A 15,293-nucleotide genomic window follows, 5' to 3' on the forward strand; every position below is an offset into this window, starting at 1 on the left:
GGAGCTCTCAGTTAGTTTCAGTGGATACCCTTGCAGAAACCATTTGTCGACAACCAACACCTGCAATTTATCTCAGACTCAATGCTGTGAATCCTGGAATATCAAATGACTGAGCAGGAGTAGGATTGGCCGGAACTGGTCCCCTCGCTGCTGTTTTGCTTAATGGGAGGAGAGGAGTTTATTGCTGAAAAAACAGGCTCTTTTTTACTGCTCACATTGAGGAAGCTTGAGACCCATTCTGTTCCGAAATATAAGATGTCACATCACAATGACATAAGAAGGGATCATTTTCAGCAGACTCTTCCGCTCTAAGAGTCCATAATTTCCATGCAGGATTCAAATAAAAGTTAGAGCAAGGAGAAAAAGAAAGTTTGAGAACTAAACACTCATACTGCATTGATAACATATGATTTGTAAACAATATTGTAATGTCATTTGGACAGAACTTTCCATTATTGCTACAAATATCTATGCATGCATACGAAACATTTGAGAGCATAAATACAAAAACTTCAGATCACACATAACTGATATTTACCTTAACCAGATGAACTAACGTTGTCAGAATTGCACATCTTAACATATTGTGTTCTTCACTTTGTTTCCAGAGCAGAGGTAAGTACTGGACAAGACAGCCAACATAAGGCCGGATCTATGTATAAAACGTCAGATACAACAAATCATGTCACTGTCAGATCAGAAACACGCCACTGTACTCTTGCAAATGTGTATCACGTATGCAGTCTATTAAATGATTTAATTAAAATGGAGAGACAAGAAATTAGCCGCTGGAAATTATAATAGCCGTGTTTATGCCATCGAGACCTCGGGGCATTTTAGAACAGTATAATGACCGCATAAGACGCCTGACAAGCAGTAACAGTTTTATGAAGCCCTTACATCACTATTTAAAAGATGTGAACTGATAACTAAAATTAACAGTTTCCCACAAATATGACAGTTCTATGGGATGTTTTAAAGTACAGCCATCACCTACATCAGGCCTGTCCAACCTGCGGCCCTCCAGGTGCTTTAACACTACAAGTCCCTGCATGCCCTTCCAGCTATCAACTGGTTGTCTACCGGCAAAGCATGCTGGGGCTTGTAGTTTCATAACACCTGGAGGGCCGCAGGTTGGACAGGCCTGACCTACATACATTGGAGGCAGTCATTTTGTGGGCTTGGCCAATAGTCAGCCATTTAATTCCGTGAGAACAAGTGTCATCAGGGGGGGATGAGGCACAAAGCCACACTTCAGCCAATCACAGCTCAGTTCTTCACCAAATCTTACAGACTTGCTCGGATGTTAGGTGCTGCTAAGAGTTTTTAATGTGCAATAACTGCGAAATAGAAGTGTTTGTGCACAAGTTTTTCCATTCCCTTTTTTTCTTGTGTGTGTTTTATTTGTAGTAATGAAATAAATCAGCCACAACTTTATAACATCAGGTAATGTTGTTGCCCTGTAATAGAACACAAAGCCACGCCCTAGACACAACTGTATCCAATGCAGAGTGTCACATACCAGGACAACAAAAATAAACCAACATTTCTTATCATATAAGGCCAGTTAAGTAAAGTATTTAGGCAAAGTTGTAGAGGGAAATAAATTATTAACTAAAATAATCTGAATTTGGACATCAACTTTAGGTAAAGAAGAAATAACCAAATTATACATTTTGTATGTAACATTACAGAGCCCCTTGTACCTGTTCCAATTCACGCTGCCATCATTCCCACCCCAGCTTAGAGCGCACATTCTATTACACCTGGAGATAGTTACCTGCAGGTTCACCCTCTCGATGACGCACGACAGGACATGCAGTACCTGCATCTTTGTGTCACACTCTGTAACCTGCTGTAGTAGCTGGAAAAGCAGGCCGAAGGTGGACTCCAGATACTGACAATGGGAAAGTAGTGGAAAGATTAGCTTTAGTACAACGAAGAAACACAATTAAATGATCGATTAACTAAAAGATGCAGCTGCTTGTTCTCCCTGACAGGTTCCTGAATGAGCCTCTAGTACTGATCTGGGGCAGCATGGAGGCTTAGTGGTTAGCACTTTTACCTCTCAGCACTGGGGTTCTGAGTTCGATTCCCAACCATGGACTTATCTGTGTGGAGTTCTCCCCGTGTTTGCGTAGGTTTCCTCCGGGTGCTCCGGTTTCCTCCCACACTCCAAAGCAGGTTAATTGGCTGCTATCAAATTAACCTTAGTCTCTCTCTGTCTGTTTAGTTAGGGAATTTAGACTGTAAGCTACAATGGGACAGGGACTGATGTGAGTGAGTTCTCTGTACACCGCTGCAGGATTAGTGGCGCTATATAAATAGATGATTATTATTATTATGATGATAATCTCAACACAGGTTTACGTTTCTTCACGCAGTATGGGTGCACCTCAGTTTTAACATTTTAAATCCCTTTACAACATAGTTTAAATTCACTTTGTTAAACCCCCTCTGTGGTAAAAGACCATGGATGCTTGGCAGCTCTTTCACAAACATATATAAATGAATAAATAATGATAAAATCCCAGTTTCATCCCTGCAATGACACAGGCCAACTTAACTTAAGCTCTTTCTTAGCTCATGGCTTGGCTATTTAAACTGGTGTTTATTAAAGTATACCTGTCACCTACACCACACACTGGAGGCAGCCATTATGTGAGATAAACTAGTCTTCACGATAACCCAAAGACAGCACTGAGCCACTTTGATATCATAAACACAGTTTCTGTCTCTATGATACAGAATAATCTTATAGCTGGTTAGAAGCTCCTACTGGTCTAACTCTGTCTGCGTGTGTCCTGCAATATGCATCACACACAGAAAATACCGAAGCGGAGGTGAAATTTTGTGAAAATTAAGTTTAAAGCCGTTTAGTAGAAGTGCAAATTTCCAGTGATAAAATCGCTGAGTTTTGCTTTTGTGTCACGGAACCCCATTCTGCATTGATAATGCACATTTCGCAGAATACATAGTCTATAAGCAGAGGTGAAATGGTTAATTCATTCTGCTGTGTGATGTGGATGGAACAGGAACACTTACGGCCTATACCAATGTGACATATTGCAGCCAAATGCAGAATAAGGAAACTTTTCCGCTGAACAGTCATATCTACTAACATAGCACATAACATGTTTACATTGGGAGCACTGCATATATTTACATGTCTCTGCTGTAATATTGGCACACAAACCCTCCTACAAATGAAGAGATTAATCTTCATTTAAAGAATTATTGGCAGAGCCATATAAAAAAAAGTCATATTATAATTATTAAACACCACCTACCGGTAAAAACTGTTCTGTTCTGAATTCAAAATCGTCAACTGGTAGACAAAACATTAAGGACCAATAGAATTTAGGAAAACAATGCCACCATGAAGGTGTAATTAAGTAATAAACAGAACCATAGAATTGTCAGCTAAGCCAATATCCCAGGAACTATTATTTTAAAATAATGAGAATAAGACAAATGTTCAAGTCACACTTCTCAAATCTGCTAGAAATGTAACTTTTGTAAGATAAATAATAGGGGCTATATTTCTCATTTAGCCTTGTAGACTTATAGCATAATCCTTGCAGGACTTAAAATTGCCTGCACACAACGCTACTACTAGGAATGGATTTCTGTTCTACCTATTAATAAGCTAAAACAATGATTTTTCCACGGGGCATACAGCCTGCCATTCATCACAATGGGACCTATAAAAAAACAAATATGGCCACATGCAAGCAACAAACACTGTGTATTTAGTAATCAATTATTTCTATTTTCAGAAGCTTAACTCAGTATTACGGGCAAAGTAGAGCGAGGTGCTCAGCGGGAGCAGAATGGATTTTAATTAGAATGGCATTTCTGAACAAAACAATGTATTTGTAAATACAGAGTCAAAGGATATCCAACTTTAAGGTTGTCGCTGTCTCAATACGGACCTGGAAGATAAGAATAAAAGATAAAGTAAGTAGCTGTTACTGAAGTATGTGCTGGAGCTATGGAGCCCTGTAAATAAGTCACAATGGTTTTAAGTCAAGTGCTGAAATATATATTTTTTTACTAATAATTTCTAATAATATTAATCTTGCGTTAAAGGGATTGTACACCTCACCCCTGGGGGACCAGGGGGGAGCAAGGTGGGGGCGTTCTCCTAACTAGCCAGGGTTGTACAAAAATGTACCTTTAATGGGGAACCCAAGACAGTAATCCCACAAAGCACAGGTCTTTACAAAATATAGCATGGTTTTTATTTTGTTTCGTGTGTCATTAAGACCTAATTCTTCAATATGTTGGGCAACCCAGAATGCTGCTGCTATGTATATTACACTGTGTACATGCATGACCATTCAGTGTATTTTCACTATAACAAAGTACAGCAAAAAGAAAAGAACATTGATAATAAATGCAACACAAAAACCCAAATCCAATGGGCCAACTAATATGGGATGATCAGTCCATCTCCTTATTACATAACATGACAGGCCTCTCGCTTCTCAGTTATACACGACATAAATAGAATTTATTTTTTTTAAAATGAAGCTAAGGCTCCACAGTAATTCCCATACCAGTGATATTACAGAAAATGGATCAGAGCAGAAAGTGTTATTGATTTAAATGGGAGTGATGTAATGGCTCTTACAAGTGTTACAGACATTCTGAACTTAGGCCGTAAATGAGCATGGGATTGAACACTGCAGAGATTGTAAAAAGTCTTAATTCACTTTTAATAGTCTTTTTGAAGAAAAAAAGGAGATAATTTGATATTTCGCTACTTTCTTTTACTATAATGAATTATGCTGACCATATTAACTTAATTATGCAACATCTATATATTCTGTCAATAGACAATGGCAAAATACAAAGCTATTGGTACGTGGAAAAGTGTATTTTTACTGTTGTTGACTGTATGTTTGTGTTTTTGCCCACCTTTCAAAATGAGTCATGTAACACAAATTACATCCCTGGTCACCGAATATAAGTTATATTTTACAGGAAATGAAATCACAAGAATAAAAGGGATGACATAAGCACTCAACAAATATAAATAAATATTTTACAAGATATATCCATTCCCTTGTGTAATATATATATAAATGTATATACAGTACATAAATAAAAACACATATCCTACATACATTTTGAAGGGCCCCATGTACATGAAGCAATTTTTCACCTCATCCAGCTTATTTAAAATCTTTTTATTGATTGGTCCGTGCCTCCTGTTATATTAACCAATAAGAAAGCAGCCTATACTGTTAATCAATTAGACTTAAGTTACTATGACAGCATAGGGTGTGGTTTTATACAGCCAAGGAAAAATATGAAAATAGTTTTTTTAAAAAGAGTTTAATCAAAACAGCACAGCCACTTCTACAATACAGATACGACTTAGTTATCTCTACAGAATAGAGAGATATTGCAAATGTACAATTTACAATACAAAGTCTTATAAATACCAATATACAATACAGAGAACAGTCTAGTGACCACTACACAATACATGGAACATCTGATATACAAAACAAAGAGCATTCTAGTGACCTCTATACAATACAGTGAGAATTCTAGTGACCGCTATACAATACAAGGAGCATTCTAGTGACATCTGTACAATACAGGGAGCATTCTAATAACATCTATACAATATAGAGAGCATTCTAGTGAACTCTATGCAATAGCAGAGCCACAAAGAGCCTCTTCCATAGTCGACGAGGGGGGCGTGATCACAGAAAGCTAGAGGCTCCTCCCACTACAGAGGCAGGTCAGGGCCCACACACTTTGTACTTGCCCCTTCCCCCTCTTGATACCCCTGTAAAATACAGAGAGTATTCTAGTGAGCTTTATAAAATACAAAGACTATTTTAGTGACTTTTATATAACACAAAGAAAAGAGATTTACAATTTATAATACAGTAAGCATTCTACACACAACATTCTAGTGACTGCTATACAATACAGAGAGCATTCTTATGAATATACACCATGAATATACACCATGAGGAAAGCTAAAAATACCATACTGAACAGGACCTGCTTCACCAACTTGGGTTACCTTAAACAAATCTGACGATGCTCCTTTTAGGCCAGAACAGCCAAAATTGGAGGTGCTTCCATGCTTATTGGCGCTTACAAAGCACCTTTAAGACGTTTCACTGGACATTACAATTAAATGTATATAATCCTCACCATTTCACCTTTACTTATTATGGCATATTGAATTAAAATACTATTTAATTCCAGCACGAAAAATGACTGATGTCTAAGCAACTCCTGTCTGGCCTTTACTCACATTTTATTCATAATAATCAATTTACATATATATTTTATATTAGCTTATTTCATTCTATTGTATTCAACATATTTTCATTTGTTTTTACACTATTTCTTTTTATATTTAGGTCTTCAACAAAAGAGGAAACAGATCACAAATCTGCCCAGGTTACAACTATATCCAACACTTCACCAAAGTTTAAATAAAATCAAAGTAGTGACAGATAATGCCAATACATGACACTAAAGAGCAAAACAAATATATATATATATATATATATATATATATATATATATATATATATATATATATATATATATATAAATGCCCACCTCCATGGGATAAAAGTTTTATTTGTTTCACAGGTTTGAACAAAAATAAATGACAGCAGATGTACTGGTAGGGCTGGCATACAGGACGGGGGCTGCCCCTGTACACTCTCAGCTCTGCTATATGACTTATTAGTATTAGCATCCTGTTGTAACACTTTTATTGGAAGGGGGTGGCCTGAGGGAGAGAGATCTTTCGCTGATGTTTAGCATATTTGCCAAACTACAAGGGAATCCTCTATGACCAGACAGGAGCAGACATTTTACTTTTAAATTAATAAACCATTTCAATTCATGAGTAATATACAATAGCCATGACCGACACTGGAGCACCAGCAAGTTTTGCTTTTTTTTTAATACATTTTAGTGCAAAGTTTCCTTCCCGTTTCTTTTCTTCTCTGTGCAATGCAAATGGAATAGGGAGCTGCCATACTTGCTGACATTTAAAACCTTCCCGCCAGGTGATCCAGGAGTTGAGGTTAGGCGACAAGTGGTGGGAGGGGCTGGTGAAGCAATTGCATCACTGGAACACCACTCACTGCTGTGGTATAGCACAGCAGGGAATGGGGCTATTGCAGCGCTAACTGTGTCATCAAGGCCCTCTCTCCACCAACATCAATAGTGAAGCGGGTGTGCTCCAGGAAATTCAGGAGTCTCCTGGACATTCTGGGAGAGCAAGCAACTATGACTGACTAACTTGGGTGGGGCAGTTTGGTGAGGCAATACGATTTGTTCTGTTGCCACCCAAATGAATCCTCTCTCTTGAGTCAGGAACCCCCGGCTGTGGGTCTAGCAGCAGCTGCACGATATGTTGCCTCAGTTATTCGCCACAGGCCTTTAAATGAAATATAAAGGAGCAAACAAATCCAACAGACATTCTAGCTTATCAAAAGGTCAGATGGCTTATTCCATAGAGCTCTGGGAAACAAGCAGAACAAATTATTTCAAAGATAAAACTTTGAATATGTTTGTTTTTTTCCTTTAACATTCTTATTTAATGTTTAAAGACAGAGTTGAACTTGTGCCATTTTGCGTAAATGACACAAATTTGTACTGCGCATGTCCATAAACAGGACGCATGTGCACGCATCTGACTCCTTACAACAGGAAAAGTCAAACACAGGAGGGAAAAGGTGCCCTAATGAAGGCCCAGTACATTAAAGATGGGTGCACGCAAATGTGACTGAAGCAGATCAGCATGGAGACACATATATGCCTGTCAGGAGCCATATATGTGTTCAGGGTGTGAGTGCATATCTGCCAACTGACCCTATGTCGGTGTGCCGTGACCAGGCATCCTGTCCCAATGCTGCCCACCCAAATGTTGGGAGGTTTGCTACAGGGCAGGTACAAATACACAGTGATGTTGATGTGGACCACCAATGGCTAGACATTTTGGCTGTCCTTTGTGCAAGTTACACCCCATTCATACTGCACCAAAAACCCAGGTTTTGCCGGGGCAAGCCCAGACGACCCGGGTCGAGGTGCAGTATGAATGGTCCCAGGTCTAATTCCTGGGTCATTAGACCCAGGAATTAGACCCGGGTCTTTTGGTGGGGTAATTCCTGGGTCTGCCCCAAGAAGCCTGCACTATGAATGGTGCGACCCAGGTTTCTCAACCCAGGTCTCACCAGACAGAATGCTCAAGTAAAAAACAAAACAAAAAAAAACATCACAAGAGGAGCCAATCAGAGTTCATCTTGTGATGTTGCCATGGAAACCCCAGGCAGACCCGTGTTCAGTATTCTCTACCCGGGAATTTGACTCCGGGGAGCCTATGCCCCCTCTGTCCCCAGGCAATATCCCAGGTTCATATACACGGAATATTGCCTGGACGGCAGTATGAGAGCGGTATCACAGGTGTACTTTAGCTAATTAAAGCAGTCTCCTGAAATGAGCACACTGTGATGAATAAGAGAGACTGATTACATCCAACCTAAAATAGAGGTTTTAATAAAGGTGTTTATGCAATATGACTGTAAGCCTATTAGATCCCCTGCTAAGCTTATCTTTAAATGCAGAAATTAACGATATGTTTAATTGACTCTAACAACCAATACTCTGTAGTTAGTTTCCTACGTTTGTTTACAGCACTAAATCTCCCATCTTTATTATTAAAAAATATGTACACAGAAGCCATGACATTTCAGAGGTACAGGGGGATTATTTATAATCAGATTACTGTAAAAAAAAAAAAAAAAAGACACAGCAGGAACTGAGCAATTTGGAAAGCAAAATTTCCATAACCCAGTTTGTTAACGTTAAATTAGCAGATTACAAATTACTTTGATTAAGCGAAAAAACAGATGGGACATGAGCAAAAATATGCAAATATCTCCAAGTTGTAAGTAATGTCGTATAATATAACTACATTAAAGGAAGATTTTTTTTTTGTAGTTGTAGTGAAATAACCTGTACTATAATGCTTTTACATCAATGGCGGCTGCATGCACAGAAAGCAATGTCAGTATGATCTGGGGGAGAATAAATACAGGGGAGCAGGATGATCTGGGGGAGAATAAATACAGGGGAGCAGGATGATCTGGGGAGAATACAAGGAAGCAGGATGATCTGGGGGAGAATAAATATAGGGGAGCAGGATGAGATGGGAGAGAATAATTACAGGGGAGCAGGATGAGCTGGGAGAGAATAATTACAGGGAGCAGGATGAGCTGCGAGAGAATAAATACAGGGGAGGAGGATGAGCTGGGGGAGAATAAATACAGGGTAGCAGGATGATCTGGGGAAAAATAAATAAAGGGGAGCAGGATGAGCTGGGGGAGAATACATACAGGGGAGCAGGATGAGCTGGGGGAGAATAAATAAAGGGGAGCAGGATGGTCTGGGGGAGAATAAATACAGGGGAGCAGGATGAGCTGGGGGAGAATAAATACAGGGAAGCAGGGTGATTTGGGGGAGAATAAATACAGGGGAGCAGGATGGTCTGGGGGAGAATACATACAGGGGAGCAGGATGAGCTGGGGGAGAATAAATACAGGGGAGCAGGATAGTCTGGGGGAGAATAAATACAGGGGAGCAGGATGGTCTGGGGTAGAATAAATACAGGGAAGCAGGATAATCTGGGGAAGAATAAATACAGGGGAGCAGGGTGATTTGGGGGAGAATAAATACAGGGGAGCAGGATGGTCTGGGGGAGAATACATACAGGGGAGCAGGATGAGCTGGGGGAGAATAAATACAGGGAAGCAGGATAATCTGGGGGAGAATAAATACAGGGAAGCAGGATCATCTGGGGGAGAAAAAATACAGGGAAGCAGGATGAGCTGGGGGAGAATAAATACAGGGGAGGAGTATGGTCTGGGGGAGAATAAATACAGGGGAGCAGAATGGTCTGGGGTAGAATACATACAGGGGAGCAGGATGAGCTGGGGGAGAATAAATACAGGGGAGCAGAATGGTCTGGGGGAGAATAAATACAGGGAAGCAGGATAATCTGGGGAAGAATAAATACAGGGGAGCAGGGTGATTTGGGGGAGAATAAATACAGGGGAGCAGGATGGTCTGGGGGGAGAATACATACAGGGGAGCAGGATGAGCTGGGGGAGAATAAATACAGGGAAGCAGGATAATCTGGGGGAGAATAAATACAGGGAAGCAGGATCATCTGGGGGAGAATAAATACAGGGGAGCAGGATGATCTGGGGGAGAATAAATAAAGGGGAGCAGGATAATCTGGGGAAGAATAAATACAGGGGAGCAGGGTGATTTGGGGGAGAATAAATACAGGGGAGCAGGATGAGCCTAGGGAGAATAAATACAGGGAAGCAGGGTGATTTGGGGGAGAATAAATACAGGGGAGCAGGATGGTCTGGGGAGAATAATTACAGGGGAGCAGGGTGATTTGGGGGACAATAAATAAAGGGAAGCAGGATGATTTGGGGGAGAATAAATACAGGGGAGCAGGATGATCTGGGGGAGAATAAATACAGGGGAGCAGGATGATCTGGGGGAGAATAAATACAGGGGAGCAGGATGATCTGGGGGAGAATAAATACAGGGGAGCAGGATCATCTGGGGGAGAATAAATACAGGGAAGCAGGATGATCTGGGGGAGAATAAATACAGGGGAGCAGGATGATCTGAGGGGAGAATAAATACAGGGGAGCAGGATCATCTGGGGGAGAATAAATACAGGGGAGCAGGATGAGCTGGGGGAGAATAAATACAGGGGAGCAGGATGGTCTGGGGGAGAATAAATACAGGGGAGCAGAATGGTCTGGGGTAGAATACATACAGGGGAGCAGGATGAGCTGGGGGAGAATAAATACAGGGGAGCAGGATGGTCTGGGGGAGAATAAATACAGGGGAGCAGGATGGTCTGGGGGAGAATAAATACAGGGAAGCAGGATAATCTGGGGTAGAATAAATACAGGGGAGCAGGGTGATTTGGTGGAGAATAAATACAGGGGAGCAGGATGGTCTGGGGGAGAATAAATACAGGGGAGCAGGATGAGCTGGGGGAGAATAAATACAGGGAAGCAGGGTGATTTGGGGGAAAATAAATACAGGGGAGCAGGATGGTCTGGGGAGAATAATTACAGGGGAGCAGGGTGATTTGGGGGAGAATAAATACAGGGGAGCAGGATGATCTGGGGGAGAATAAATACAGGGGAGCAGGATGATCTGGGGGAGAATAAATACAGGGGAGCAGGATGATTTGGGGGAGAATAAATACAGGGGAGCAGGATGATTTGGGGGAGAATAAATACAGGGGAGCAGGATGATCTGGGGGAGAATAAATACAGGGGAGCAGGATCATCTGGGGGAGAATAAATACAGGGGAGCAGGATGATCTGGGGGAGAATAAATACAGGGGAGCAGGATCATCTGGGGGAGAATAAATACAGGGGAGCAGGATGGTCTGGGGGAGAATACATACAGGGGATCAGGATGAGCTGGGGGAGAATAAATACAGGGAAGCAGGATCATCTGGGGGAGAATAAATACAGGGAAGCAGGATAATCTGGGGGAGAATAAATACAGGGAAGCAGGATCATCTGGGGGAGAATAAATACAGGGGAGCAGGATGAGCTGGGGGAGAATTAATACAGGGGAGCAGGATGGTCTGGGGGAGAATAAATACAGGGGAGCAGAATGGTCTGGGGTAGAATACATACAGGGGAGCAGGATGGTCTGGGGGAGAATAAATACAGGGAAGCAGGATAATCTGGGGGAGAATAAATACAGGGGAGCAGGGTGATTTGGGGGAGAATAAATACAGGGGAGCAGGATGATCTGGGGGAGAATAAATACAGGGAAGCAGGATGAGCTGGGGGAGAATAAATACAGGGAAGCAGGATGAGCTGGGGGAGAATAAATACAGGGAAGCAGGATGATCTGGGGGAGAATAAATATAGGGGAGCAGGATGGTCTGGGGGAGAATACATACAGGGGAGCAGGATGAGCTGGGGGAGAATAAATACAGGGGAGGAGGATGAGCTGAGGGAGAATAAATACAGGGAAGCAGGATGAGCTGGGGGAGAATAAATACAGGGAAGCAGGATGATCTGGGGAGAATAAATACAGGGAAGCAGGATGATCTGGGGAGAATAAATACAGGGGAGCAGGATGGTCTGGGGGAGAATACATACAGAGGAGCAGGATGAGCTGGGGGAGAATAAATACAGGGAAGCAGGATAATCTGGGGGAGAATAAATACAGGGGAGCAGGATAATCTGGGGGAGAATAAATACAGGGGAGCAGGATGATCTGGGGAGAATAAATACAGGGGACCAGGATCATCTGGGGGAGAATAAATACAGGGAAGCAGGGTGATTTGGGGGAGAATAAATACAGGGGAGCAGGATAATCTGGGGGAGAATAAATACAGGGAAGCAGGATCATCTGGGGGAGAATAAATACAGGGGAGCAGGATGAGCTGGGGGAGAATAAATACAGGGGAGCAGGATGGTCTGGGGGAGAATAAATACAGGGGAGCAGAATGGTCTGGGGTAGAATACATACAGGGGAGCAGGATGGTCTGGGGGAGAATAAATACCGGGAGGCAGGATAATCTGGGGAAGAATAAATACAGGGGAGCAGGGTGATTTGGGGGAGAATAAATACAGGGGAGCAGGATGGTCTGGGGGAGAATACATACAGGGGAGCAGGATGATCTGGGGGAGAATAAATACAGGGAAGCAGGATAATCTGGGGGAGAATAAATACAGGGAAGCAGGATCATCTGGGGGAGAATAAATACAGGGGAGCAGGATGATCTGGGGGAGAATACATACAGGGGAGCAGGATGATCTGGGGGAGAATAAATACAGGGAAGCAGGATAATCTGGGGGAGAATAAATACAGGGGAGCAGGATGATCTGGGGGAGAATAAATACAGGGGAGCAGGATGATCTGGGGGAGAATAAATAAAGGGGAGCAGGATGGTCTGGGGGAGAATAAATACAGGGAAGCAGGATCATCTGGGGGAGAATAAATACAGGGGAGCAGGATGATCTGGGGGAGAATACATACAGGGAAGCAGGATGATCTGGGGGAGAATAAATACAGGGAAGCAGGATAATCTGGGGGAGAATAAATACAGGGGAGGAGGATGAGCTGGGGGAGAATAAATACAGGGAAGCAGGATGAGCTGGGGGAGAATAAATACAGGGAAGCAGGATAATCTGGGGGAGAATAAATACAGGGAAGCAGGATCATCTGGGGGAGAATAAATACAGGGGAGCAGGATGAGCTGGGGGAGAATAAATACAGGGAAGCAGGATGATCTGGGGGAGAATAAATATAGGGGAGCAGGATGGTCTGGGGGAGAATACATACAGGGGAGCAGGATGAGCTGGGGGAGAATAAATACAGGGGAGGAGGATGAGCTGAGGGAGAATAAATACAGGGAAGCAGGATGAGCTGGGGGAGAATAAATACAGGGAAGCAGGATGATCTGGGGAGAATAAATACAGGGAAGCAGGATGATCTGGGGAGAATAAATACAGGGGAGCAGGATGGTCTGGGGGAGAATACATACAGAGGAGCAGGATGAGCTGGGGGAGAATAAATACAGGGAAGCAGGATAATCTGGGGGAGAATAAATACAGGGGAGCAGGATAATCTGGGGGAGAATAAATACAGGGGAGCAGGATGATCTGGGGAGAATAAATACAGGGGACCAGGATCATCTGGGGGAGAATAAATACAGGGAAGCAGGGTGATTTGGGGGAGAATAAATACAGGGGAGCAGGATAATCTGGGGGAGAATAAATACAGGGAAGCAGGATCATCTGGGGGAGAATAAATACAGGGGAGCAGGATGAGCTGGGGGAGAATAAATACAGGGGAGCAGGATGGTCTGGGGGAGAATAAATACAGGGGAGCAGAATGGTCTGGGGTAGAATACATACAGGGGAGCAGGATGGTCTGGGGGAGAATAAATACCGGGAGGCAGGATAATCTGGGGAAGAATAAATACAGGGGAGCAGGGTGATTTGGGGGAGAATAAATACAGGGGAGCAGGATGGTCTGGGGGAGAATACATACAGGGGAGCAGGATGATCTGGGGGAGAATAAATACAGGGAAGCAGGATAATCTGGGGGAGAATAAATACAGGGAAGCAGGATCATCTGGGGGAGAATAAATACAGGGGAGCAGGATGATCTGGGGGAGAATACATACAGGGGAGCAGGATGATCTGGGGGAGAATAAATACAGGGAAGCAGGATAATCTGGGGGAGAATAAATACAGGGGAGCAGGATGATCTGGGGGAGAATAAATACAGGGGAGCAGGATGATCTGGGGGAGAATAAATAAAGGGGAGCAGGATGGTCTGGGGGAGAATAAATACAGGGAAGCAGGATCATCTGGGGGAGAATAAATACAGGGGAGCAGGATGATCTGGGGGAGAATACATACAGGGAAGCAGGATGATCTGGGGGAGAATAAATACAGGGAAGCAGGATAATCTGGGGGAGAATAAATACAGGGGAGGAGGATGAGCTGGGGGAGAATAAATACAGGGAAGCAGGATGAGCTGGGGGAGAATAAATACAGGGAAGCAGGATAATCTGGGGGAGAATAAATACAGGGAAGCAGGATCATCTGGGGGAGAATAAATACAGGGGAGCAGGATGAGCTGGGGGAGAATAAATACAGGGGAGCAGGATGGTCTGGGGGAGAATAAATACAGGGGAGCAGGATGGTCTGGGGGAGAATACATACAGGGGAGCAGGATGAGCTGGGGGAGAATAAATACAGGGAAGCAGGATAATCTGGGGGAGAATAAATACAGGGGAGCAGGATAATCTGGGGGAGGATAAATACAGGGGAGCAGGGTGATTTGGGGGAGAATAAATACAGGGGAGCAGGATGGTCTGGGGAGAATAATTACAGGGGAGCAGGGTGATTTGGGGGACAATAAATACAGGGAAGCAGGATGATTTGGGGTAGAATAAATACAGGGGAGCAGGATGATCTGGGGAGAATAAATACAGGGGAGCAGGATGATCTAGGGGAGAATAAATACAGGGGAGCAGGATCATCTGGGGGAGAATAAATACAGGTGAGCAGGATGATCTGGGGGAGAATAAATACAGGGGAGCAGGATGATCTGGGGGAGAATAAATACAGGGGAGCAGGATGAGCTGGGGGAGAATAAATACAGGGGAGCAGGATGGTCTGGGGGAGAATAAATACAGGGGAGCAGAATGGTCTGGGGGAGAATAA

The 15,293-nt window shown here is 43.0% G+C and overlaps 1 protein-coding gene across 2 annotated transcripts in view; it reads right to left on the reverse strand.

Annotated features, from left to right (window-relative positions):
* IPO11 (importin 11) overlaps window positions 1-15,293 on the reverse strand; it is a 336,682-nt gene that overhangs the window by 207,367 nt on the left and 114,022 nt on the right. For both annotated transcript variants that reach the window (XM_075182983.1, XM_075182973.1), the window contains exons 17-20: window positions 3,902-3,935; window positions 3,291-3,331; window positions 1,781-1,897; window positions 539-652 (exon numbers count right to left, since the gene is read on the reverse strand). In XM_075182983.1, coding sequence (XP_075039084.1) covers window positions 539-652; window positions 1,781-1,897; window positions 3,291-3,331; window positions 3,902-3,935 — 306 coding nt within the window. The remainder of the gene's footprint in view (window positions 1-538; window positions 653-1,780; window positions 1,898-3,290; window positions 3,332-3,901; window positions 3,936-15,293) is intronic.

Source organism: Mixophyes fleayi, chromosome 1, assembly GCF_038048845.1.
Source record: "Mixophyes fleayi isolate aMixFle1 chromosome 1, aMixFle1.hap1, whole genome shotgun sequence".
Classification (NCBI taxonomy): Eukaryota; Metazoa; Chordata; class Amphibia; order Anura; family Limnodynastidae; genus Mixophyes; species Mixophyes fleayi.